The sequence below is a fragment of the Bos javanicus genome, chromosome 5 (assembly GCF_032452875.1).
Source record: "Bos javanicus breed banteng chromosome 5, ARS-OSU_banteng_1.0, whole genome shotgun sequence".
In the NCBI taxonomy this organism is placed as follows: domain Eukaryota; kingdom Metazoa; phylum Chordata; class Mammalia; order Artiodactyla; family Bovidae; genus Bos; species Bos javanicus.
This window is the reverse complement of record NC_083872.1, coordinates 120,013,265-120,039,882: the sequence shown is the minus strand read 5'-3', so window position 1 is coordinate 120,039,882 and position 26,618 is coordinate 120,013,265. Positions and strand designations below refer to the sequence as shown.

The 26,618-nt window shown below is 55.3% G+C and overlaps 1 protein-coding gene across 1 annotated transcript; it reads left to right on the top strand.

The window, feature by feature from the left end:
* Positions 1-169: 169 nt before the first annotated feature.
* MLC1 (modulator of VRAC current 1) lies at positions 170-26,064 on the top strand. Its single transcript, XM_061418946.1, has 12 exons — positions 170-3,708; positions 4,395-4,637; positions 5,944-6,033; positions 7,245-7,298; positions 7,549-7,650; positions 14,461-14,559; positions 14,917-14,988; positions 15,826-15,942; positions 17,298-17,354; positions 17,851-17,973; positions 23,179-23,340; positions 24,755-26,064. The coding sequence occupies exons 2-12, from the start codon at positions 4,458-4,460 to the stop codon at positions 24,833-24,835; spliced, it is 1,137 nt and encodes a 378-aa protein (XP_061274930.1). The 5' UTR covers positions 170-3,708; positions 4,395-4,457; the 3' UTR covers positions 24,836-26,064.
* The last annotated feature ends 554 nt before the right edge of the window (positions 26,065-26,618 follow it).

Genomic DNA, 26,618 nt, shown 5'->3' with positions numbered 1-26,618 from the left:
TGGAGCTCGGCCAATGGGGGTGCCGCACGCGGAGACTGCTGGCTGCGAGTGGTGGGCGGTTGCGACCGTTAGTGCGCCCTGTGGGAGTGACGTCATGCCTGTGCTGGTGGGTGGGACCAGCAGCAGGTTGGCCAGGCTTCGTGCAGGCAAGGTTGGTGTGCTTGCCTCCTGGGCGCGAGCCGGCTGAACGTGTGGCTGCTCGGTGCTGTTAGTCGTAGCTTTGGCAAATGTACTATACCAAGTTGGAGAAATCCCCTCTGCCCACTTTTCTGAGAGTTCTTACGGTGCTTGGGTGTGAAGTTTTCTCAAATGCTTTTCCTGTATCTAGTGAAATGACGTCTTGTTTTTCTATTTTAGCGTGTTAATGAGAATGAATTACATTGAATTTTCAAATGTTAAACCACCCTGCTTTCCTAGGAAACTCAACTTGATCATGGTGTATTATCTGTTTTGTGTGTTGATCCAGCTTGGTAATTTTGTGCCTGAGTGATGAGGAATTTTTCATTTATTGAGATGTGCGGCAGTCCTCCGGGCTTATACCTAATTTGGCTTGAACTCTGTGCTAACTGAAACAGCCTGCCTCGTGGCCTATCAAACACATATTGTATATCTGTTTTAACGAATTCAACTTTTGTATTGGTTAAAGGGCTGTTACCAATATTCAGCAATGTTGCATGAACTTTGGTAATTTTAAGGGATTTGTCCGCTTTAGCCAATGTGTCAAATTGCTGGCACAATTTGTTCACGGTATTTCCTTACTATCCTTTTACTGTCTCTGTGATCCACTGTAATGAACCATCCTTCATTCCTGACTTTGGCAGTTAATGTCTATCCTCTTGTTTGTCTTCATCGGTCTAGCTACATGTTTATCAATTTTATTTATCTTTTCAAAAAATACCTTTTGGTTTCACTGACTTTTTTCTATTCATTATTTCCTGCCATCTCTTCCTCCTCCTTGTCCCCCTTCCACTCCTCTTCCCCTTTCCTCCCCCTTCTTCTAGTTTGATTTGTGCTTTTCTAACTTTTTAAGTTGGAAAATTAGATATTGAATTTTGGAATGGAACTTTCTTCATTTTTAACATAAGCATTTAAGACCATATATTACTTGAAGTGCCAATTAGTTGCATATACAATTTTTTACAAAGTTTTTGTGTATTTTTGACTGAGCTGGGTCTTTGTTGATTTGCTTTGGCTTTCTCTAGTTGCGGCAAGCAGGCTTCTCATTGCGATGGCTTCTCTTGTCGCAGAACATGGGCTTGTGGCTGAGTTGTTTGGTGAACAAAACTCCTGATCTCTGTTTTCTGTCTCAGGTGAGGCAGCTGCACCTCTCAGGCCAGGAACCTTCCAGTCCCCCGAACTCCTGCTCCCCTCATCTCGCATCATTCAGACGGCAGGTCCGCTTGACTTTTCAGTCTATCAAGAATCTGGTGGCTTCTCACCACGCCCACAGCTCCCCCTCTGTCCCACCAGCACCTGCTCTCACCTGCTGTCCCATGGCCTGTGCTCCACCCGGGTGGACGTTCACTCTTCTGCCCAGCAAGTGCATCTCAGAGTCCGAGCCACGGCTGTCTCCACGTCCTCAGGTGCCTCATGCCTGGGCACCTTACCTGCACCTTGTCCCACAGGGTCCCTGTGCCCACCGCCCTCCGGCCTTGCCACCTCAGTGCCTCTGCACCTGGGGTGCCTCTGCTCCCCTGCCCTCCTTGCCCACCCCCCCCCACAGTGAGGCCTACCCTAACTCTCCCGAGTAGCCCCCCACACCCTCCCTGGACTTATTTGCCATCACAGAGGAAGTCAATTGCGTCCCCATAGAACACACCCCTTTACCCACTGTGTGCCTGTCCCGCATTAGGCTGTGGACTCCACACAGGAAGGGCTGTGGCCTGTCCTGCCCATCCTGCAAGTGTGCGCTGGATGGCGGGGTGAATGTTGAACCATGAGCAGGGCCTCGGCAGCACAGAGTGGGAGAGAGCACTTTAGGGACAGAGTTCGTGCGAGGATGGAGCTGTTCTAGAGACTGGTGTTGCTGCTGGAGATGGGGAAGTTCTTCCCAGGACGCTTGGGGGGTGTTTGTCCCACCATCTCTAATTCCAGACTGCTTATTTGTGTTTCCACAACTTTGGAAATGCACAGACATGATGAAACCTGCATAATACTCTTCTTCAAGCAAGGAGGGAAGCGAAGAGTTCCAGTGGTTGACAGTCTCCCTGCTAATTGCACTTACTGCTTTAGAAGGCAGTCACTAAAGAGGTTTGGGAGGTTTTCAATGTTTAAAATCCCTTCTTGACCTCACAGTTTGTGAAAATTAACTCTAATACTTTTTGATTGGTTGAAAAACTAAGACACTGAGCATCCCATGATGGGAAACTGAAGCCTTTGCTTGGGCATGATGTGGGCTTGTGGTCTGAGGGGCCAGCTCTGTGGAATGCTTTGGCTCCTGAGAATACAAGAGACTGATGTTGTGATTGTGGGTCACTGGAGTCTCTGCGTACCGACTGACCTGGGGGCTCAACTTCAGACGTCGTAACTTTTTGTCTTTTCGTGCTCTTCGTGGGTTCTCAAGGCACAAGCACTGATGTGGTTTGCTGTTCCGTCCTCTAGTGGACCGGGTTTTGTCAGAACTCTCCACCATGACCTGGTCCGTCTTGGGTGGTCCTGCACAGCACGGCTCATGGCTTCATTGAGTTACACGAGGCTGTGGTCCATGTGATCATTTGGGTTAGTTTTCTGTGACTGTGGTTTTTGTTCTGGAGTGCACTGACCGTGTGTGAAGTTCACAAGCAATGGCAAATAGGGAAGGCCGAAGGACAGTGAGGAGTGTTGATACTTTGCAGCTTCTGACCAGGTTGATGACCCTGATGCTGGGAAAGATTGAGGGCAGGAGGAGAAGGGGGCCACAGAGGATGAGATGGTTGGATGGCATCACCAACTCAATGGACATGAATTTGAGCAAACTCCTTGAGATAGTGAAGGACAGGGAAGCCTGGCGTGCTGCAGTCCTTGGGGTTGCAAAGAGTCAGACATGACTGAGTGACTGAATAGTAACAACCAGAGTTTGGGCAAAATGCATGCCCGTCCTTTCTCTCTCCATGGTGAGCAGAAGTAAAGGGCACAGCAGGACCCGCATGGCTCACAGGAACCCTTGGATCAGAATCTCAAACAGTTTAAGGGCCAGGCCAGCCACGTGGAGCACAAATAGCATTGTGTGTGACCTTGTGAAGAGTCTTCCTCTTGTGATGGCAGGGATGAGAAAGGGTTTCTAGAAAGGACGGAGAGTAAGACATTGGATAAAACCGTGCTTGTTTATAAAAGAGTCAAGCACTCTGCTGTCCAGCCTTCTAGGATCCTGAGCTTGGTACAGTTCTGCACTCGGGCATGCTCTTTCTCCCGAGAGGCCCACTCTGGTGCCCACAACCTGTCTGCCACAAGTGAACCAGAAGAGGCCCCCCTGCTCCTGGCGGGTTGGCACAGGACAGAGTGGAACTCTGGGCCAGCAGTTACACAACCACCGAGAACCTTCCAGGATCCCTCGCTTCATGCCCTCATTGAAATTCAGGAAGCAGTCCTGCTTCCCTGGCTTAAGTGCAGTTCTGCCGGGCTTTTGTTCCGTCTGTGAATAGTTCTCACTGGACGCCAAGGCACAGTGACTCAGTAACAGGAGCCTGTCACCCAGAGACCGGTGCTCCCACCGCCAGAATCACCACGGAGGTAAGTGCGTGGACAGCTGGGAGCCCCTCGGGTTGGGTACGTCTGTGATCTCTTGTCTGGTCACCACCCTAGACCCAGGGTAACCGGCACATCAGGGGATTCGTGGATGCAGCTGCCAGTGGACAGTGAGATGTTGGCCGGGGAGCCCCAGTTCAGCAAGGCGCCTAAGTCCCTCCATGAATCTGGACTGGTCAGGGTGGTTTTACTGGGAGAGTGATTCTATTCACTTGCGAAATTAAGTGCTTGTTTTCTTCAAATTCACAGTACTTCCATACATATGATGTTTCTTTTATTGAAAACAACTGGAAAGCAAATATTTAAAAAGTTTTAAAATACTTTTTAAAAAATTTATTCTTGGCTGTGCTGGGTCTTTGTTGCTGCACAGGCTTTTTTCTAGTTGTGGCCGTGGGGTCTACTCTGTAGCTGCGGTGTATGGGCTTCTCGTTGTAGTGACTGCCCTTGTTGGGGCGCACAGGCTCCATGGGTGTGGCGCATGGGCATAACTGCCCCTTGGCATGTGAGGTCTTTCCGGAGCAGGGGTTAGACCCGTGCCTCCTGCACTGGCATGTGGACTCTTTACCAGTGAGCTGTCAGGGAAGCCCAAAACAAGTATTTACTAAAAATCACTTCTTTGGGAGGTTTTACAGAGTGATCAGAGTGTAATCTGTAACCTTATCGCAAATAAGGACGGGGCTGCGTGGTGAGTGCTGTGCTGCGGCTGCTCACACCAGCCTTGGCCCCGGCCGCTCATGGCCCGTGAGGAGCAGTGCCGGGAGGGCCTGGCGTACGACCGGATGCCCCCGCTGGAGCGGGGGAGGCCAGACGCCGCTGGCTACGCCCTGGACACCAAGCCCGGCGACCTTCAGCTGTCGTCGAGGCTGCCCCCGTGCTTCAGCCGCAAGACATGGGTCTTCTCCGTGCTGATGGGGGTGAGTGCTCCCCACCAAGGGTCCCCTGCCTGCGTGAGGCTCCCAGGGCCCAGGTCGCTGCTGCGTCTGAGAGCCTCACGGATGTGACGTGCTCGCTTGCTTGTGTGCTTTGGATTCTTTCCCTGGTGGCTGCCTTGTGTCCCGGCTGGGTTGGGACAGTCTGGGGCCCATGCTGCCCATCGGCCAGGTCACCTGTTGGGCTAGGGTGGCCTGCACGACCGTCACCTCCTGGGGGCTCTGCAGAGATGGGGAGGAGGGGCTCCGCTCTTAGGACGGGCCTCTGGCAGGGTGAAAAGCAGAATGGGGTCCTGAGGCAGGAGGCCAGGGCCATGGGATAGTGAAGACCGAGGGGCCGGAAGGGCAGGGCCAGCAGGGAGCTGGGGGCAGGCCCAGCAGACCTTGCCTGGGGCCCTGGGACACCTCTTTTCTGACGGCTTGCGTAGGCACTTGGATGACGGAAAGAGCCATTTTGCCCTGAGTGAGCACGGCCACCTGGGCTGGCTGCTGGCCCTAGCTCTCTGTGGGCAGGACCTTGGGGCTCCGTGTGCCCAGGCCAAGACCCAGGATCCAAGCTGGGCCCTTCCCCTCCCTGGGCCCAGGCCCTACAGTCCGGCCCTGTAGCACCCCAGTGGTCCTGCCTGCCCTCCCCCTACACTGTGACCCTGCCCCACTGAGACTGGAACCCCCCGCTACGTGTGTCCCAGAGGAGTCTCCTTTCCCCGCCCCCGTGTGGACACTGGCAGCTGGTCAGCCTCCTCCCGTTTGCAGGGGCCGGGGCTCTGTGCCCTCAGCCGCAGCGCGTGGGCCTGCTGTCTGCTCCTCCCTTGGGGGTGCACCGAGGTCCCCTCTGTCCCCACACCCTCAGGCCCCGTGCTCCCACTCCACAGTGCACGAGGCCCCCCACCCAGACCCCGGGTCTGAGAGACCTCTGCCCGAGACCTCCATCCCACAGCCTTCCCTGTGGGGTGAATTTCCACCTCCGCCTCCTTGAGCAAGATGGGGTTGTGCGCGGGGCTCTGGCCCCAGGCCCAGTGCACACATTGAGGTGAAGGCATTGTCTGGGAAGCGGCACCACAGCTTCTTGCTTTCAGTTTTGACAGAGTCTCCCATCCCCCTAGTGAGCGTTGAGGCCCACGGCCTGAGCCTGCGGAGGGTGGGCAGCTGTTGTCCTTCAGGAGGCAGTCAGGCCCAGTGGGATCCAGGCGTGGGTGTTGCTGTTGGGCAGTTACGATGTGGACAGAGGGCTGCTGTGCAGCAGCTGAGCCCCCGGCCAGCTGCCGCTGCCTGCGCTCATGCCGTCCTGCAGGGCTGCCTGCTCGTGACCTCGGGGTTCTCTCTCTACCTGGGGAACGTGTTTCCTTTGGAGATGGACTACCTACGCTGTGCTGCGGGCTCGGTGAGTAGCGGTCCTCCGTCAGCACCGAGTTCTTGACTCTGAGATTGACGCATTGCTGTTGCTCACTTCTCATTCAAAAAACTCTCTGTATACTTTGGCTTCTGTCACTTCTGAAATGGATGAATGAAGCAAGCCTGCCTTCCTCCACCAACTCCGGGGTGAGAAGCGGCCCTTTGATTTCTCACAGGTGGCTGCGTGCTGCTCTGGGCCGTCCCACGAGCCGGCAGGGAACCCCCTCCGTGGTTTGGGGGCTGCACCTGCCCGCCCCAGAGCTTGTGCCTGCTCTGGACTCAGAGTGCTGAGGCCCAGGGGAGCTACTGGTCCACACAGAGAAACAACCAGTGACCCCAGCCAGCTCGAGCACAGGACATGTTCCCTGGGGTCTTGGGGGGGGGGCCTCGCCCACCTGCTCCCTGCTCTAGCCGTCAGCACTCCCAAGTGTCTGAAAACTCGAGACCGACATTTCCTTACCCTGTACCCACGCAGGGCACCCAGCCTCTGCTCTCTTAAAGAAAACCCGTTGAAAGAATTGCACTCACCTGCTGCCCTTCTCTCTAGAACCTCCTAGGTGGCCCTTGCTCTTCACCACTGGAGTAGCCCTGGTTGGGGGTCACAGTGATCTCTGACCTCTGACCCAGATGGCTCCAGGGCCACACTGACCTAGACAGATGTCCCAGCAGAATCGTCAGGGGTGACGGGGTGGGGGCGGGTCACGTCCCCCTGGCTCCTCCCCTGGCCCAGCCCCCATCCACCTCCTGCCAGGCTCTGCCCCCGCTGCTCCCTCCGAGGTCTGGGTCCCGGGGCTGCAGCGACACTGGCCTGACCGCCGAGGCTCAGGCTGCCCCCAGCCCCTCCCTGCCGCCCAGGCTCCCCTCTTCATTGTCCTCGGCTCCTGGGAGGGCGCAGTGGGGGCCCCCGACAAGGACCCCAAGGGGCTCGGGGTCTCCTGGGTAGTCCTAGCAAGCCGCACCTGGTCTCGGGTGATAGGAAACTCCATCTGCTCCAGGCGCGTCTGGCTGGGACAGTCTTCACCTTCAGGGGTCTTTCCGTCATCAGAACAATTAAAGCTGTTTCCAGAAGAATTATTTCAAAAGACCCAGAACCCTCCAGCTTCGAGTGAGACCCCTGGGCAGAGGGGACACACCTCGGGCCCTGCAGGTTTTCAGGACACAGAGCGGCCAGCGGGATGCTCACCCACTCTGTCTTTTCAGTGCATCCCCTCAGCCATCGTGAGCTTCGCCGTCTCGAGGAGAAATGTTAGCGCGGTGAGTCCAGCCTTTCGTCTGCACAGCTTGAGGGCGGCATCGGAGGCCCCAATGGGAGGGCATGCTGGGGGGACGGGCCCAGGCTGCCCTTGGGGCCCCGCCTTCTTCCTTCCCCCTTGAGGGCAGACGGGCCGAGCTCACAAGCACCGCTGCTGATGCTAAGTGCCTGTCCTTGGGATGGGTGGCCCGTGCCCAGGAGTGAGGTTGAACGTCACAGAGGTGAAGGAAAGCCTCCCGTCTTGTCTTCCAGATCCCCCACTTCCAGATACTGTTCGTGTCCACGTTTGCCGTCACCACCAGCTGCCTCATCTGGTTCGGCTGTAAGCTTGTCCTGAACCCGTCAGCAGTAGACGTGAGTCCGCAAAGAGCCATACAGTCTCCCACGGTCACAGGTGCCGAGGCTCGGTCCTGCTGAGTCTGCTCAGCCCCATTGGCCTGGAGCGAGTGTTGGCGAGCTGTCTGCTGGGCAGTTATGTAGGGATGTGTACCATGGTCTTGAGTCTGGGAATCCCACCTAAGCTTCTGAAGAAAAGAACTGTCTTCGATGCTTTCATTGGTGTCAGTGGATGGATTCACTGATTTTTTGTATCTCTTTCACGACAGTTCTTGAACGGTCAGTTCAGTTCCGTCGCAAAGTTGTGTCCGACTCTTTGCAACCCCATGGACTGCAGCACGCCAGGCCTCCCTGTCCATCACCAACTCCCGGAGCTTACTCAAACTCATGTCCGTTGAGTCGGTGATGCCATCCAGCCATCTCATTCTCTGTCGTCTCCTTCTCTTCCCGCCTTCAATCTTTCCCCGCCTCAGGGTCTTTCCCAATGAGTCTTAAACAGGGTCTTAAACATTAGCAGTACGTAATTGTGTATTTCGTTAAACGTGTGATGCTGCTGACTAAAGCCTCATTATTACTTTATGTTCTGCTAAGAAAAATGGAAGAGCCTTGTGATTTAAATCACAAGAAAGCAGAGAAGAATCTCTAGGAAACAGGACCTGATTAGAGATACCACTCTGTGTGTAACAGTGAATGCGTTAAGATCAGGAAAAGGGTGTGGTGGCCAGAGACGCCCCAGCCAGGCGTCTGGGCAGGAAGATGACAGACGCTCGGGTCTGATAGGAGCCTGTCTGCTGCCTGTTCTGCAGGAGACGATTCTCTGCTTTCTTGACATTTGATCGTTAAGTGCACGAAGCAGGGTTGTTGGATGTGAAAATCCACATAAAACGATTATTTGTGCCAGAAACAGATATTGTTGAAAATGTTACTGAAATGCAGGCATTACTTATGAAATACAGTATCAGGTTCCTAGGCATAAATGCAGCAGAAGGTCTGGAGACTGTTTGTAAGAAGCCACAAAGCCTCACTGATAAGCGATGCTTCTTCACTAAGGAAACCCTGTGTGGAGGGATCGCCAGCCTGTGGGCCCAGAGCAAGTCCGCCCACAGGCAGGCCCCAGCAGGTCCAGGTGGTACCCAAGGGCTGGGGCGGAGCCCCCATGAAGTTCAGGTGGGGGTCTCCCCGCCACCGCACAGCTGCCCTGGCACGAGAGGAGAGCGCCTGCGTCCGGCCAGCCCAAGCAGTTGGGGGTGTGGCCGTCCCAGGCTTGGCGCACAGCTGTGATCCACTCGGCTTTGGCCCTGGCACCCACCCACCACAAGGCCCAGCCAGTTGTCCCGCAGACATAGGAGCCCACGCTGTAAGGAAGGGGACAGGTTCTCTCAGAGCAGCTGGCTCCAGGGCACCGTGAGGAGCCTTGGGAGAACGTCCTGGGCTGTAGGCGACTGCACCAGGAGCTTACTGGCAGGAAACCACCATGCCGACGGGCAGCTGAGCCGAGGCCCACCCGTCGTCAGAGGAGGTCCGCTGAAGCCACAGGAGAAGCCGTGTCCCGCACTGGTCGGGCAAGGGCCCAGGGTGCCTCCCTTACATCCTGCAACTCCTACTGCTGCTGCAGACTCTTGGCAAAGGCCTGGAATTTTCAGGTCCTTTCGGAAGAGGGACAAACCTCAAAGACACACACACGGGTGACCCCGCAGCGTGCTCCTAGCAGCCCTGTTGATGGTGGCAGAAATCCCAGACCAGAAAATAATCCAGTCTCCATCACCCAGGACGGTGCCCCCACACAGAGTGGATGAAGAAACTGAAGTCGTGCGAAGCTTCGCACACACATTCTCCTCCTACCCGGTAGCCTCCCCCGGGCTGGGCCGCAGCATCCCCCCACCGAGGTCTGGGCCCCAGAGCCCACCGTTAACCAGACCCACGGGCTCCTGCACCTCCAAGGTCCAGCCAGGCCACGTGGAGGATGTGAAGCTCAGACACCTGAACACACGGAAGGACCCCAGGACCACGAGGTCGGGACCCCCAGTCTCCAAACAGAGTCACGTACGGTGAAACAGGAAACTCTAAAGCCCCACCTTGAGGCCACCAGGGTGGAGAGGCTGCTCCCCTCCCCTTCTCCCTGTCGAGCATTAGCTGGACTTGCCCCTCCCCAGGGGGAAGCCATGCGGGGCTCCAGCAGAGCCTCTGCTGCCTCCGTCCCCGCACTCCCCGCCCATGCTGCTCTGCGTCCTTCTGGGCACTGCCTTCTTTAGAGAAGGGCCCGGCTCCATGGCCTCCAACTCTCTCCTCAGCAAACGAGGCCAATGTGGCACATCTCCGTGGGCTCCTTGGATGCCCAGGGGAGCCGTGAACCCACCTGACACAGCCAAGCCCAGGACACCACGGGGTCCATCCTCCCTACGGCCGGAGGCTGCCCGGTCCCACAGCCTTCCCTGCACTTGGCATCTCCAGCCACTCCCTTGTCCCATCTGATGACTCTGGTGTGGCTTCCAGTTGCCGCAGGTCACCCTCTGATCCCTGCCACTTCTGAGCCCTCTTCCCAGGCGTGTGCCCTCCTGGACTTCCTTTCTGTCTGCTGGCTGCTCCCGTCCTCGGCTTGTCCTGAGTTGGGTCTCTCTGTGGTCAGCAGCTCGGGCTGCCCCACGGGTGTCAGCCCCACCCCCACCCCCACCCCCACCAGCTGCTTGGCGGCCGAGGCGAAGCCAGGCTTGTCAGTGTGGCTTCATGACTTCAGTTGTCTTCCTTCTTCAAAGTCGACCGCTTTCATTTCAAATATATTAGAGGATAAGTGTTCTGAGTTCCTCAAGAAGTACAGCTGGGATTCTATTGCGATCAGTTGAAGTTTATAGAGTAACCTTGTAAGAATTGACAGCTTTGTTGTGTGATGTCACCCACCAGGGGCACAGGCTGTCTCTGCCCTCACAGCATCTGCCTTTTATAAGAGCTGGAATGTTCCTGTATTAGACAGTCCCTACATAATTCACGGGTGTGTTGCTAGTATGAACGGTATTTTCTTTAAAATTACATTTTTAGATGGGTTGTTCCTAGTGCACAGAGAGGCTTCTGATATTCCTTTTTTTCCTTCATTTTCGAGTGTTAGAGACAAAGGATTTGCATGCGCGGTGCAGGGCATTCCCGGGTGTCCTTTATCCCGTTGCCCAGCGACAGCATCTTACGCTGTCAGACCAACTGATGGCATGTGTTCATTTAGCCTTTGTTGAAATTGTAGCCATTTTTAGAAATGGATTCTCTTAGGGGGACTTTGTGTCCAGAAGCGTTGCTGGACTCGTGTCCTCCGAGCTTTCCTGTTGGTTGAGCTGGTTGCGCTGTGTAGTCTCTGTGTCACCCACACAGAGCAGTTTAAACGCCCTGCCCAGGCTCCCCTCCAGTTCCTTTGTCTTCATAGCTTTGGCCAGGACTTCTGGCACCTTGGGCCTTTCTGTCTTTTTCCTGGTTTTAAATGGCTGGATCTAAAGTTGCCATGAAGTTTCTTCTTTTTCTCCTTTGGCTGTGCTGCCTGCCGGCTCGCTAGTGGCCTTGAGGGCTCGGTCATCGTGGGCGTGGGCGTGGCTGCCCCACGGCGCGTGGCAGTTTAGTGCCCCAACTGGGGATCGAACCCACGTCCCCTTCCTTGGAAGGCGGCCTCTTAGCCACTGGCCCACCAGGGCAGTCCCTCCACTAAGTGTTTCTACGTGACTTTCACCAAGTTGAAACCTTGTCTTCAAGTCCTGGTTTGCTCTAAGTTCTTTATTTTAAAAATACAAACATGCGGTGCTTGCTCTTGAACTTACTGAGGTGCTCTGTCCTCATTCAGTTTATTAAATGCACTAATTTTTCTGGTGTTGAGACTTCCTTCCTGAGACTGGCTTTACCTCGTCAGTGTACCATTTTCAGTGTTGTGACGGGCCGACCAGCCGTCTGGTGGTTACGGTTGCTCATCACTCATTCATGAGTGAAATGGGCCTACGGTTCCTTTGTCTGGTTTTAGAACCAAGGTTTTCCTGTCTCATAAAATGAACGCAGAAGCTCTTGCCTCTTTTTTGCTTTTTGCAACATCTTGACACGCTGAGAAGTCGCTGCTTCTGGAAAGTCTGATCGAACTCACCTGTAAAGTCATCTCCATGATGACTGCTGGGGAGGGGACATCTTTCATTATCACAGTTTTGTGTCTGCCGCGGGGCAGCGCAGTCTGTGCACCGTAACGACTGAGCCTGCGTGTGTAGAGCCCGAGAGCCGCGACGAGAGGCCGGCGCAACGAGAAGTCTGAGCACCACAGCTAGAGCGCCCCCTCTTGACTCCACTAGAGAAAGCCCACACACAGCAGGGAAGACCCAGAAGAGCAAAAAAGAAAAAAAGTACCGAACTCAGGCCCGGGCACTGAAAGTGCCAAGTCCTAATCCCCGACCTCCAGGGAATTCCTGGTTACTTGGTTTTGTCAGTTCAGTCCAGTCGCTCAGCCGTATATGACTCTTTGCGACCCCATGGACTTCAGCACATCACCTGTCCATCACCAACTCCCAGTTCAGTTCAGTTCAGTCCGGTCACTCAGCCGTATATGACTCTTTGCGACCCCATGGACCGCAGCACGCCAGGCCTCCCTGTCCATCACCAACTCCCAGTGTTCACTCAAACCCATGGCCATTGTGTCAGTGATGCCATCCAACCATCTCATCCTCTGTCGTCCCCTTCTCCTCCTGCCCCCAGTCTTTCCCAGCATCAGAGTCTTTTCAAATGAGTCAGCTCTTCACATCAGGTGGCCAAAGTATTGGAGTTTCAGCTTCAACACCAGTCCTTCCAATGAATATTCAGGACTGATATCCTTTAGAACTGGTTGGATCTCTTTGCAGTCCAAGGGACTCTCAAGAGTCTTGTCCAACACCCCAGTTCAAAAGCATCAATTCTTCAGCGCTCAGCTTTCTTCACAGTCCACCTCTTACATCCATATGACCACTGGAAAAACCACAGCCTTCACTAGACGGACCTTTGTTGGCAAAATAATGTCTCTGCCTTTTTAAAAAATTTTTATTTATTTATTTTGTTTGTTTTTTGTGTTTTCCTTCTTTTTTGTTACTTTTTGTTTGTTTGTTTTCTTTTTGCTTTTTGTCTCTGCTTTTTAATATGCTGCCTATGTTGGTCATAACTTTCCTTCCAAGGACTAAGCGTCTTTTAATTTCATGGCTAAAATCACCATCTGCAGTGATTTTGGAGCCCGTAAAAATAAAGTCAGCCACTGTTTCCACTGTTTCCCCATCTATTTGCCATGAAGTGATGGGACCAGATGCCGTGATCTTCGTTTTCTGAATGTTGAGCTTTAAGCCAACTTTTTCCCTCTCCTCTTTCACTTTCATGAAGTGGCTCTTCAGTTCCTCTTTGCTTTCTGCCATAAGGGTGGTGTCATCAGCATATCTGAGGTTATTCATATTTCTCCCAGCAATCTTGATTCCAGCTTGTGTTTCATCCAGCTCGGCATTTCGCATGATGTACTCTGCATATATAAATAAGCAGGATGACAATATACTGTCTTGATGTACTCCTTTCCCGATTTGGAACCAGTCTGTTGTTTCCTGTCCAGTTCTAACTGTTGCTTCTTGACCTGCATACAGATTTCTCAGGAGGTAGGTAAGGTGGTCTGGTATTCCCATTTCTTGAAGAATGTTCCACAGTTTGTTGTGATCCACACAGTCAAAGGCTTTGGCATAGTCAATAAAGCAGAAACAGATGTTTTTCTGGAACTCTCTTGCTTTTTCGATGATCCAACAGATGTTGGCAATTTGGTCTCTGGTTCCCCTGCCTTTTCTCAATCCAGCTTTAACATCTGGAAGTTCACGGTTCACATACTGTTGAAGCCTGGCTTGGAGGATTTGGTCGTTACTTTGCTAGCGTGTAAGATGAGTGCAATTGTGCAGTAGTTTGAGCATTCTTTGGCATTGCCTTTCTTTGGGATTGGAATGAAAAGTGACCTTTTCCAGTCCTGTGGCCACTGCTGAGTTTTCCAAATTTTCTGGGATATTGAGTACATCACTTTACTGCAAGGGTTACTCCAGGTATCTCTTGACTTCCTACTTTTGCATTCCAGCCCCCTATAATGAAAAGGACATCTTTTTTGGGTGTTAGTTCTAGAAGGTCTTGTAGGTCTTCATATGACCGTTCAACTTCAGCTGCTTCAGCATTACTGATTGGGGCATAGACTTGGATCACTGTGATACTGAATGGTTTATCTTGGAAACAAACAGAGATCGTTCTGTCGTTTTTGAGATTGCATCCAAGTACTGCATTTCGGACTCTTTTGTTGACTATGAGGGCTACTCCATTTCTTCTAAGGGATTCTTGCCCACAGTAGTAGATGTTATGGTTTTATATCACACAGTTAAATTGAGTTGTTGTGTATTGTGTGAATTTAAGCACAGGCGTGGATTCTTGTAACCGCCAGCAGTCAGGATGTGGGTCAGCCCTGTGACCCCCACCAGCCTGGTGTTTTCCACTTGAGGCAGCTACACTCAGAAGTGCTGTAAACATGGGCAGGCTCTGGTGTGAATGTAGGTTTTCATTCCTTTAGGGTAAATCCCCAGGAGGGACCAACTGCCAAGGAAGCTTGAGGTCAGGGTTGGCAGACTACAGCCCAAGGTCAGTTCCAGCCTGTGAGCCAACAGTGGCTTAAGAACAAAAATCCACATCCAAGAAAGAAAAGACTTGCCTGGTATCTGACTTTGGACAGGAAATGTTGTCCAGACTTCGAAGAGGCCACTAAGCCCCTTCATGGGACCGTCTGTGTTTACTGGATAAAGTGGAGAAGCCAGTTTTATAAACGTGCATGTTTTCCTTGGGCAGATCAACTTCAATCTGATCCTGCTGCTTCTGCTGGAGCTCTTCATGGCGGCCACGGTGATCATCTCTGCGCGGTCCAGCGAGGCGCCTTGCAAGCAGAAGGTGGGTCCAGCCTGTGGCACGGCTGCGCCACAGACCCGGCTGCAGAGCGAGGGGTCGATGGCCCCGGGGAGGCAACCAGAGCGATGCAGACCATCTCCTCCCTCACCTGGTGCTGCCCAAGTACCTTCCCCGCCCTGAGTAGTGCCACCGACAGAGCCCACGTCCACCTGAAGTATCACCTTGTAAACTGGGCCTTCAGCAATCACACGTTTCCATGTGCACAGAGGAAGTCCGTGTTTGAGTTTCTGCTTTCAAGCCTAAAGATCCAGGAGCATCGCCCAGAAGGTCTCATTTCAGACCATCCTGGAGCGATGGCCTGGACGTGGCCGCCCCTGTAATGGGGTTGTTTCTTTACAGGGTTCCATCTCTGAGAGCAGCAGTGTTCTATATGAAGTGACATTTCCTGCTCGGGTCCTGAAATCCTACTCTGTAAGAAAGGCTTTTCCCTTCTACTTTGTTTCATGGAGTGGGGGGGTTGGGGAGTAGGCGATAAATGCAGGATGGGCATGTGCACGGCCACAGGCACCGTGCTGGTCGGCAGTGCACGTTACTCTCGCAGCGTGTCCATAAATCACATGTTAATTGTGTTTTAAGCCCTTTCCAAAGTCTTTTAGTCCATTTGTTCTATTACTGAAAGGTCTGTTAAAAACCTCCCAACCTGAGTGCAGATTATGGATCTGACTCTGTAATTCTGTAGCTTTTCATCATAGAGCTCTGGAGCCTGGTTTTTAGTAGACACGACTTTAGAATCCCTTCCTTCTGCCTGTCCCCCCACCCCCCGCCTTTTTTTAAACCATTACAAGCAACTCTCCATAGTCACGGCTCCTGCCAGAACAGTGGTGTCGTATCTGCGTGAGTTGCCTCTCGTCACTGTCTGCCACCGCGTCTTCCCCTCCTTCCAGCCCTTTCTGTCCTCACGTCTGGGTGGTCTCTGTGCAGCGTGTAGGGGCCGTGTGGACGGAGCCAGGTCGCCCAGAGCACAGTTCCGCCACCTTCGTGTCTACGCGTCTCTCCGTCGTTTTCCTATCTTCCGTGCCTTTTTCCACTTTCCTTTGAATTGGTGGAAGATTCCTCCTTCCTTTTCCCACAAATGTGGGTTGGAATGCGCATTTTCAGTATTCCTTTGGAGATTATCCTCCATGTCACCGCATGGGGGGGCGCCCTGCTGCTCGGCCCAGAGCTCACGGGAGCCTCCCCACCCGCCGCCTGGGGCCCTGGGGAGCCACCCCCCTCCCCCGGCAGGTGATGCTGACTCTCTGCCCCCAGGTCATCGAGGTGGTTGCAGGGGTCTCCGCCATCCTCGGAGGGGTCATTGCTCTGAACGTGGACGACACCGTCTCGGGCCCGCACTTCTCGGTCACGTTCTTCTGGGTCTTAGTGGCTGTGAGTAGGCCGGGTGCTGCCCGTGGGGGTGGCCAGCCTCTGAGCTCAGTTTCGGGCGGTCAGGCAGGGTCACGGTGGGAGGGCCAGGAGCACCCTGGCTGTTTGGGACCAAGGAGTAACGAGTCAGCCTGTTGGCTTAGCTGTTTTATATGTTTTTGTATTGTTTTTCCAGGAAAATGCTTGTTGTTTTATATAATTTTATAATGTACAGCATTCACATTGTCTCACATTTTGAAGTGAAATACACACGTATTATTTCACACTGGCTGCAGCTACAGTAAAGGCTCAGCTTGGCAAGTGCTCGCTGCTTGGTCGCTGTTGTAGACGGGGACTCTCATCCTTTTATAAGCAAGTCTCAGTCGACTCACGTAATTTAATGCTGTCCGCCACTGAAACCGGAAAGCACCCTGTGGAGCACCTGGCCCCCAGCCCGGCCACCCTGCGGCTGTGCTGTGCCAGGGTGCGGGGATCCCCGTCAGCTTGGGGCAGTCACCGGGGTCCCCCGAGCCCCGAGTCTGCCCACATCGCGTGACGCCCCAGCCGCATAGTCCCCTGCGCCCTGTGCTCCCACACCGGGCGTGCGGGCACTGCCTTCTCCTCTGTGGCTGCGCGGACAGCTGGCTGGGGCTTGGGCACACCTGGGCTCAGCAGGCCATGTGGGCAGGGACGGCGAGGGCACCGGCGCCTGGTGGGGTGGCTGGATGTCCAGAAGGTGGGCCCGGGGGTTGGTGGCCTCGAGGAAGTTCTGCCCCTGAACTTCCCCCTGCCTGGGTCCTGGCTCCTTCAAATGAGTAGAACAGGCCTTTATTACTAACAAAGCGGCAGGGACGCTGGCCGGTGGAGGCACCCCGGTGGTCGAGGCATGGTGTGCGGTGGCAGTGTCTCCAGGGCCCGAGTCTGACAGCCCAGCCGAGCCGCCTGCAGCCCGCCCTGCTCACGGCCCAGAAACGCCACGGACGAGGCCTAGGCGAGGGCCAGTCGAGGGCTCCCCGCAGAGAGAAGCATGAAGCTCTGTCCTCACCTGGACCCTGAGCCGCGAGCAGACCCAGCTGGACCTGGACATAGTGGGCGCAACTGCAGCCGGACGCAGACCCTGCCTTGCACGCAGCGGTTGAGTCCCTGCCACGGCCCCGGCCAACGCTGAGTTGGGAGGGAGCAGGACACAGGCACACGGTGTCTGGCGGGGCCCCCAGCCTCTGTGGCGCTGAGCAGCGGGGCGCAGGGAGCCTCCGCCCTCCAGCCCCAAGCAGCCGGCTTTCCCAGCTGCCTCGACGGCCTGAATGAGCACGGGAGGGCATGTGTGGGGCCAGACGCGGGCTGTCAGCTCTGAAGCCTTCTCCTTCCTCCTCTCTCAGTGTTTCCCAAGCGCCATTGCCAGTCACGTGACGGCGGAGTGTCCCAGCAGGTCTCTGGTAGGTGACACCCGGCTGGGCCCAGGGACCTCCTGAGCAACTTGCTGGCCTGCGCGGGGTTGGGGCGAGCACCGAGGGGCGTCTGCAGGGCCTGCAGGAGGGCTGGGCGACTGTTCGCGGGTGGCCTGTCTGTGGAAATAAGCAGCCACGGCAGGTCTGGCGTGAGGGTCAGGAGAGGTTCCTGCGACTCAGCAGACGCAGCATTCTGCCCCAGCGTGGATGTTGAACGCCGATGCTTTCCGGAATCCAGTCTGAATGCCCTGAGGCGTCGGCGTGGCTTGTTTTGGGAAGTCAGAGGAACAGTTTGGAGGGCATGGGGAGGAGGCCATAGATCATTAAGTGCTGTTTTATGAACAGAGTGAATTGTGCGTCAGTTGAGAAGGGGCACACTGAGTACAGAGGCTCAGCAGACACCCCTGCAGCCCAGACCCGTGCGGAGTCCTGATTAACGCTGGCGGGCGCCGGCCTCCCCCACGCCCGCTCTGCTTCCCGCCAGGTGGAGGTGCTGATCGCCGTCTGCAGCCTGGCGGCCCCGCTGCTGTTCACAGCCTCTGGGTACCTGTCCTTCAGCATCATGAGAATCATGGATGTTTTCAAAGACTACCCACCAGCCTTCAAGGTCTGCGTGCTTTTATTTTAACTAAACCCTCAGAGACGCGGTGCCGCTGAGCTGCTGCCCATGTCGGGAACGCCTGCCTTCACAGGCGTGTCTCATTTTCTCAGCCCTTTGTACGTTCATTTGTGTTTTAGAGTCACATTCATCCAGTCTCATGAGAGACCCCATTGGTTCCTGCGTAAGCTGAAGGGAGCAAGAACCTCCTCTTTAAGGGGATTCTTGGGGGTCCAGTGTCCCCCCACAGGCTCAGGCATCAGGCAAGGTTAGTCTCAGATGCCCTGGATGATCGCAGTAAGACAGTGTTATGAGAAATTTCAAACATACCAGAAGAGTTGGAAGGTTAACGCAGGCAGCACTGAGGTTCTCTGGTGGTTTACATGTGTGTCCGTGTGTGTCCGTGTGTGTGTGTGGTGACGGGTGGGAAGAGCACACACGGCATCATTTTCTGGAAGCATCTGAAAGGGAGTGACAGATGCTTGAAGTCACCCTTGGCCTTCGATCCTCTGCACATCAGCAGTAAGGCCAGTCCCTGTGCGGCTGAGGCGGCCGGCGTACCACCTAATAGCACAGCATCCCCTCGGACTGCCCCGAGAAGACGCTCTGAGGGCAGCGGTCCTCAGAGCAGCGAGGCTCACCCTTGCACTCTGGTGTCTTCAGATCTGGGGCAGATGCCGCTCCCCGTGCTGGTCCATTTGCAGCGGCAGCCGGTGGGCTTCCCGGGAGCTGCAACCCCGTGAAGGAAGAAGTCCCAGCGCGGGCGCCTGTGGGTCAGCGCTGCTGGCAGCCCGCTGCCTGGGTCCCAGATGGGGACCAAGAACCCGCCCCCGCCCCCGGGGGACGTGCGCTGGCCACTGTCCACAGAGCACTGCGTCCCTGTTCTCTGGGCTCCCAGATGCCAGCCCATCAGCCTCTCCTGGCAGACGCTCGAGATGGCCCGGCTCACCTGATCTGGCCCCCACCCCAACTCGCCCTCGCCCTGGGAGGGGAGCCGTGTACCCATTCCTGCGGGGGTATCATCACTCCTAAGCCTGGTCAGTGGACAGAGCTGAGAAATGTGTGTACTTACAGATCCTGAATGTATACTGCTACCTCCAATTCAAAATTTTACATGCTAGTGTTCCCCCAGCCTTTGCTATTTTATATTTGCCTTATTTTTCTCTTAGTACAGAGACCTTGTTTCCTGATAGCACTGACTGTGGTTCAGTTCAATTCATTGACTGTGGTTCAGTTCAGTTCAGTTCAGTTCAGTCGCTCAGTCGTGTCCGACTCTTTTCGACCCCATGAATCACAGCACGCCAGGCCTCCCTGTCCAGCACCAACTCCCAGAGTTCACTCAGACTCACGTCCATCGAGTCGGTGATGCCATCCAGCCATCTCATCCTCTGCCGTCCCCTTCTCCTCCTGCCCCCAAGCCCTCCCAGCATCACAGTCTTTTCCAATGAGTCAACTCTTCGCATGAGGTGGCCAAAACACTGGAGTTTCAGCTTTAGCATCATTCCTTCCAATGAACACACAGGACTGATCTCCTTCAGAATGGACTGGTTGGATCTCCTTGCAGTCCAAGGGACTTTCAAGAGTCTTCTCCAACACCACAGTTCAAAAGCATCAATTCTTTGGCGCTCAGCTTTCTTCACAGTCCAACTCTCACATCCATACATGACCACTGGAAAAATAGCCTTGACTAGACGGACGTTTGTTGGCAAAGTAATGTCTCTGCTTTTGAATATGCTATCTAGGTTGGTCATAACTTTCCTTCCAAGGAGTAAGTGTCTTTTAATTTCATGGCTGCAGTCACCATCTGCAGTGATTTTGGAGCCCCCAAAAATAAAGTCTGACACTGTTTCCACTGTTTCCCCACCTATTTCCCATGAAGTGATGGGACCGAACGCCATGATCTTCGTTTTCTGAATGTTGAGCTTTAAGCCAACTTTTTCACTCTCCTCTTTCACCTTCATCAAGAGGCTTTTGAGTTCCTCTTCACTGTCTGCCATAAGGGTGGTGTCATCTGCATATCTGAGGTTATTGATATTTCTCCTGGCAATCTTGATTCCAGCTTGTGCTTTTTCCAGCCCAGCGTTTCTCATGATGTACTCTGCATATAAGTTAAATAAGCAGGGTGACAATATACAGCCTTGACGAACTCCTTTTCCTATTTGGAACCAGTCTGTTGTTCCATGTCCAGTTCTAACTGTTGTTTCCTGACCTGCATACAGGTTTCTCAAGAGGCAGGTCAGGTGGTCTGGTATTCCCATCTCTCAGAATTTTCCACAGTTTATTTTGATCCACACAGTCAAAGGCTTTGGCATAGTCAATAAAGCAGAAGTAGATGTTTTTCTGGAACTCTGTTGCTTTTTCCATAATCCAGCTGATGTTGGCAATTTGATCTCTGGTTCCTCTGCCTTTTCTAAAACCAGCTTGAACATCTGGAAGTTCACGGTTCACATATTGCTGAAGCCTGGCTTGGAGAATTTTGAGCATTACTTTGCTAGCGTGTGAGATGAGTGCAATTGTGCAGTAGTTTGAGCATTGTTTGGCATTGCCTTTCTTTGGGATTAGAATGAGAACTGACCTTTTCCAGTCCTGTGGCCACTGCTGAGTTTTCCAAATTTGCTGGCATATTGAGTGCAGCACTTTCACAGCATCATCTTTCAGGATTTGAAATAGCTCAACTGGAATTCCATCACCTCCACTAACTTTGTTCGTAGTGATGCTTTCTAAGGCCCACTTGGCTTCACATTCCAGGATGTCTGGCTCTAGGTGAGTGATCACGCCATCGTGATTGTCTGGGTCGTGGAGCTCTTTTTTGTACAGTTCTTCTGTGTATTCTTGCCACCTCTTCTTACTATCTTCTGCTTCTGTTAGGTCCCTACCATTTCTGTCCTTTATCGAGCCCATCTTACTGCCCCCTTTGTCTGACCACGCACACACGTGCTCCGGTGACGGCCGTTCCCGCCAGCCGCGCCTGCTGGGCCAGCTGACGGCTCCGCACCCGCTCGCTCTGGGAAGGAACCCTCTCTGGGTGGCCCTGCTGCACAGCCACGGTTGATGGTTTCTGTTTGTATTCAGTGTGGGGCTTTGATGCTTTTTTCCCTCTTGTTAGGACTTTTGCATGTATAAAACTTTTACATGGTTCAAAAGTCAAATCAACCCGAAGGCAAACTCAGAGGGCTGCGCTCCCGCCCGCGGCCTCCCACTGCTCCCACAGGCAGCGTGTGTGTCTTTCGTTTCCTTCCTTCCTGAGGAACAGGCCACGCTGATCGTACCTCTGCACCTTGCCTTTCTTTTTTTAAACTTGATTCATCCCGGTGCTTCCTCATCACCCAGAGGACAGGTGCATTGAGTTGGATGTTGGCAAACCCGCTGGGAGGCTCCTGTTTTCCCTCCACCAGCGGTATGAGAGCTGTCCCCCGCAGCCCGGGAGGCGTGTCCCCCGGCGCCTGTGACACGGCTGAGAGCTGGAGCCTCGGGGGGCCGAGGCACGCGTGTGAATGCGGGTCGCGGAGACCCTTTCCTCTGTCCTAGGCACTGTCTTCCTCCTACAGCTCCGCCTGTGTCTCCTGCCCATTTCCTGCGGGCTTTGCTGACGCTGTCAACACAGGAAGCCCAGCCCTCTGTCAGACACGGAAGATGCAAACAGCGGCCTCAGCTAGGCAGCTGTTCATTCTGCTTGCTGTGATCTGTCTCGTGTGGAAGTTTTGTTGGTGTTTTACACAGTTAAATCTGTCCATGTTTTCCTCTGTTGCTTCTGGATTTTGAGTCACAATTAGGAACGCTCACACTCGTGTTTCTGCTGGAGTCTAACCTGGAGCTTGGCGCGAGGAGTGGGCCCAGTCGGACTTTACTCGACTGGCTTGTCCGTGAATAAAAGGTTCAGCCCCTTTTAAAAGCCCCTCTTTTTCTCAGTCGTCTGAGACTCTGAGCTTCTGTCTGTCTGGGTCTCTTTCTGCCCTGACTGTCCTCTCGCAGCCAATCTGTGCCACTCTGCCCACCCCAGAGGTTGGCACCAGGGCGTCAGGACCTTGCTGGCTTGATGCTGACTGCCCTGCATTTCAGGGCTTCCTCGCTTCTGTCATGGTTTGTTCTTTTATATGAACTTTATCTTTTAGATTTTTAAGAAGCATTTATTCATTTTGAACGGCGTCAGGTCTCGGTACAGCGTGTGGGATCCTTCCTTGCAGCCCGTGCGTCTCTGTCTCGTTGGGGCATGCGGGCTCTCAAGTGCAGACTCAGTGGTTGTGGCACTTGGGCTGAGTTGCCCTGCGGCAGGTGGGATCTTAGCTCCCCATGCAGGGATCAATCCCACGTCCTCTGCATTGGGAGGCAGACTGTTAACCACTGGACTACCAGCAGGTTCCTGTGTGAATTTTAGAATCGCCCTGCCTGACTCAAGTAAACACAGTGTTGCGTTCTTAAAAAAGCTGGACTCACTCGTAAGTGTGCAGGTTAACAAGAGATGTTGAGTATTTTTTCTTTGTCTTAATGTTTGGTTGCTTTGCGTTTCTGAGGCTAGAAGGTCACCCTGCAGTGTGAGGAGGGAGCCAGTGGTCTGTGGATGTCTTTACAGACCCTAGGGCTCCCTCCGTATTGGTGGCAGCCCCTTCTCCAAGGCGTGCCACCCCCCACTCCTGTGGCCCCGGGCAGACGCCATCTCCCAGTAGTCAGTACAGGCCCCCGGCTTCTGCTGGAGCTGGTCTGCCGGTCTTTCTGTGGAGCCCGCGTCCCTGTTTTTCCTCCAGCTCTGGGCTTCCACTGGCGTCTCACGCAGAACTTGCCTTTGCCTCACTGGGCACTCTCCGGGAGGCCACAGATGGTTTCAGCGGCTCCTTTCTGGACCTGCTGGGGGGCCTGGAAGACGAGCCGGGCAGCACCATCGGGGGCCCAGCTGCCTGTGGGTCATGTTTGTGCAGGTCTTCCGTTAAGTCCAGGATGACAGAGCTCAGACCACAACTGAGCTCCTCAGCTCTGGCTCACTGAGACAGTGATCACTGCCCCCACTGGGGACACAGTAGGGCCCCCGAGGAACGGGAAGCTGAAACCCTCCACCGCAGGCCTCGGGGTCTCTGCTCCGGGAGCCTCCCAGCTGAGGGGCCACGCAGTGGGTGGGGGGCAGCTGAGGAGCAGGGCGTGCGGCCTGCCACCCCGCCCGCCCTCTGCCCTGCCATCCCGCCCGCCCTCTGCCCCGGTCTCCTGCTCACCTCTTGCCCCCAGCAATCCTATGACGCGCTGCTGCTGCTGCTGATGCTGGAGCTGCTGCTGCAGGCGGGCCTCAACACGGCCACCATCATCCAGTGCGTGCGCTTCAAGGCGGGCGCGTCCTGGGACGCCGCGGGCGCACCGCCCAGCCCGCAAGAGCACCCGGCGGCCGGGGAGGTGAGGGGCCTCTGAGCCCGTCTGGAGGGGAGGGGAGGGGGAGGCCTGCCCTCCCGGGACCCTGGGCAAAGCGATGCCACCCAGGCTGACTTCTTTCAGGACCTGTTGGGTCACTTTCTCTTTAAAACAAAGAAAAATCTTGAAAAGGTGCAATAATACGTTTATACACTTTTTAAGCCAGCCAGGCAAACACAAATCCGTTTCTGAAAAGATACTATGGAGTGAATGCTTCCAGTTTTACTCTTGTAAATGAGCTGAGAACTTGGCAAACATCTTCAGGGATCACAGGGCTCTCCCTCCAGCAGCCGGCCAGGAAGGGGAGCCCGCCCCGTCCCCGGCAGATGTGCATCCAGGGCCCAAGGCGGGGGCTCTGGAGACTCCTAGTGGCCCTTCCGCCAGGCTCACAGCCGCTGCGCTCCACCTGGGCCCCGCCCCTCGTCCCCACACATGAACATTCCTCCCTGAGTGCTGTCTGCTGCAGCTTTTGCTGGGCACACCCGGCCACTGTCCCCCAGGTGGCATCATGCTCTGGGCACCTGGGGAGGCCACTCTGGGTGGACCAGACACGCCTCCTGCCCGGCTGCCACCTGGGCCCACCCTGCTTACTGGCTGTGCAGCACAGCCCAGCAGGGACCAGGGCCCTTCCAGAAAAACTGGGTTTAAGTGTAAAAAGAGGTCAGAAACACAGGCCCGTGGGTTTCTCATGGGGACACACAAGTCGAGTGGGGGCTGCCCTGTGCTCTGCACAGCATCTCCTGGACATGCCCAGCGCCGCCAGCCCCCCATCTTCATCCCCTGGGTGCTCCTCGGGTGGTATCGTTTGGTTGACCTTTTCACGTGGCTGTGGTCAGTCTCTCACAGGGACGACTGTGTCCCCGGACCCACGTGAGGTCCACCTGGTTCCATATCAGGACGTCAAGGTGCAGTGTCAAGCCAGTGGGTCCTCCCGGCTGGTTCCAGAACTGCCGGTTCTGGTGCTCAGGAGGGCTGATCTGGGCAGCCGTCCGCCCTGTCTGGTGACCACTGGCTGCTTCAGATGCCCTCCCTCCCAGGGGTCACGGCCCTGGAGCTGCCTTCACGGCCTCCAGGGCCAAGTCCAGCCTCGAGGTGGTGGGGGCATCTGTCTCCTCCCCCAGGAAGAGCTGGCGGGACTTACCGCTGCGCCCTGGAAAGTATCATTGCCCGTCCGCAGCACTTACTGAGCACCTACTGTGTGCCGAGGCTGCTCTGCCGGGTGCAGGATGTGGCTGCGCAGGAAGAGGCCTCAGGCAGGTGTGGGTGCCAGCCCAGCCCCTGCAGAGAACGCAGGTGGGGGACGTCTGGGAGAGTGGAGGGGCCGGCGAGGGGCGAGGGGCCGCCCCTGCTTCCTGCACGGAGCTGGGCGGCCCCAGACAAATACACTGTCCTGTCTCAGTTGCAGGTGCCCAGAAGCTCCCTGAAGGAGTTCGACAAGGAGAAAGCGTGGAGAGCCGTTGTGGTGCAGATGGCCCAGTGACTGCCCGGGCCGCGAGGCAGGGTGGCCTGACGCTACTGCCTCCGAGCTGCAGCCCCACCCACCCCTCGCCTTCCTGCGGGGCCGGGTTCAAGGTGGAGTCTTCTCGTTTCTGTGGTTTAAGTTTGAAATAGGCAAACGTTGACTGCTTTGTGCTTACTGAGGGGGGTTCAGTTCACTGCTGCCGAGGTGGCCTGACCACAGGAGCCGCGGAACGGGGCCCCTGGTGAGGAAGGGCCGGGCCAGAGCCAAACCCTGCCAGTGCTGACCCCTGGGCAGCCCTGGGCTCCAGGCTGCTGGTGTGCTCGCTGCACTGTGCTTGCCCTCCCTGCCCTGCTTTGCTTTGCACCTGCTGTGTGCCCCGCCCTGCGTGGGCCTTACCCGTCTCCGCGCTTCCTATCCTCTAGGCGAGGGGGGCAGCCTGCCAAGCCTCGATTTCCCCCCAAGGGGGCAGAGCTGCTTCCTGCCTGCCCGCAGAGCCCACGGGGCTGCACCTTCAGAGCTGCAGACGTGGGCAGCCCCCACTCAACCCGCGGTGTCCCCATGAGAAACCCACGGGCCTGTGTCTCTGACCTCTTTTTACACTTAAACCCAGTTCTTCCGGAAGGGCCCTGGTCCATGTTGGGCTGTCCTGTGCAGCCAGTAGAGACCCAGCTCAGTGGTGGTCAGGGTGCTCTTGTCCTGAAGCCTCTTGTCAACCACACGGAAGTCCACCCTGACCACTGCGGCAGCTCAGTGTTCCCCGCATGGACCACTGTCCACGGCCCTGAAGATGGACAGGCCGCATCTCCGTGCCTTGTGTCCCAGGCAGGCCGGGCAGACACAGGCCTTGGTCAAGTCCCCAAACGAGCACGGGAGCACTGAGGGGCTGTCTGCACACAAGCAGACCCCACCCACATGCAGCCCGTGGGGGCCACCTCCCCTTCCCAGTTCCTCAGGCCGGGTGAGAGCCACAGGGATAGCGTGGGTGACACGGATGTCTCTAGGGGGCCAGAAAGTTGGGAGCCTGATAGCTGGAGTGAGCGCCTGGGGGCTGGACACAGGCACTTCTCCCTTCAGAGAGAGCTCGGAACATTCACACAAGTGGGGTTTAAAGCTGCAGAGTCGGACACGGACACGACTGAAGCGACTTAGCAGCAGCAGCAGCAGCAGCAGCGGTCCTGTCTGTCGGCGTATGTTTGTGTGATATAATGTAGCACTGCCTGAGCAATAAACGCTAACACGTCCTTGTGGCCAGTGGCCTGGTTCACTTTGGGTCACCCCACATCTCTGTGCCCAGGTTCTGAAACAGCTGAGGTAAAGCATGGGGGGGGGGGCGGCGCTTTTAATTCACTATTTACCATAGCCCTGAGCCGGTCTGCAAGTGGGATGGCTGGAGACTGGAAAGGCACTGGCGCCTCCCCCGGGACCCCCCTCCCCCACAGAATGGGCACAGAGCCTCGCTTCTGGGTTATCTCGGGAAGTTAAATGCAAAATAAAGATGTTTAAACCAAATAAAGATGACATCTAGATTTGGAATGTTACCAGGAGGAAGGCACAGATGGGGTAGGTGGATCTTTCCTATTCACCCCTCCCTCTACAAAGATGCTGGACCAGAGAGGCTGGACATCAGGATGGCCGGGATGCTGGCTGGTGCTCGGAACCCCCGGGGAGTCACCTCAGGCCCCACGAGTGACCCAGGGGACACGGCACAGCTCCTGGAGCGCTGGGGTCGTCTTCCCGAGGAACACTGGATGTTAAGCGGGCGGAGCCTGACCTGGATGGTCCGCTTATCCTGCAAGGGCGG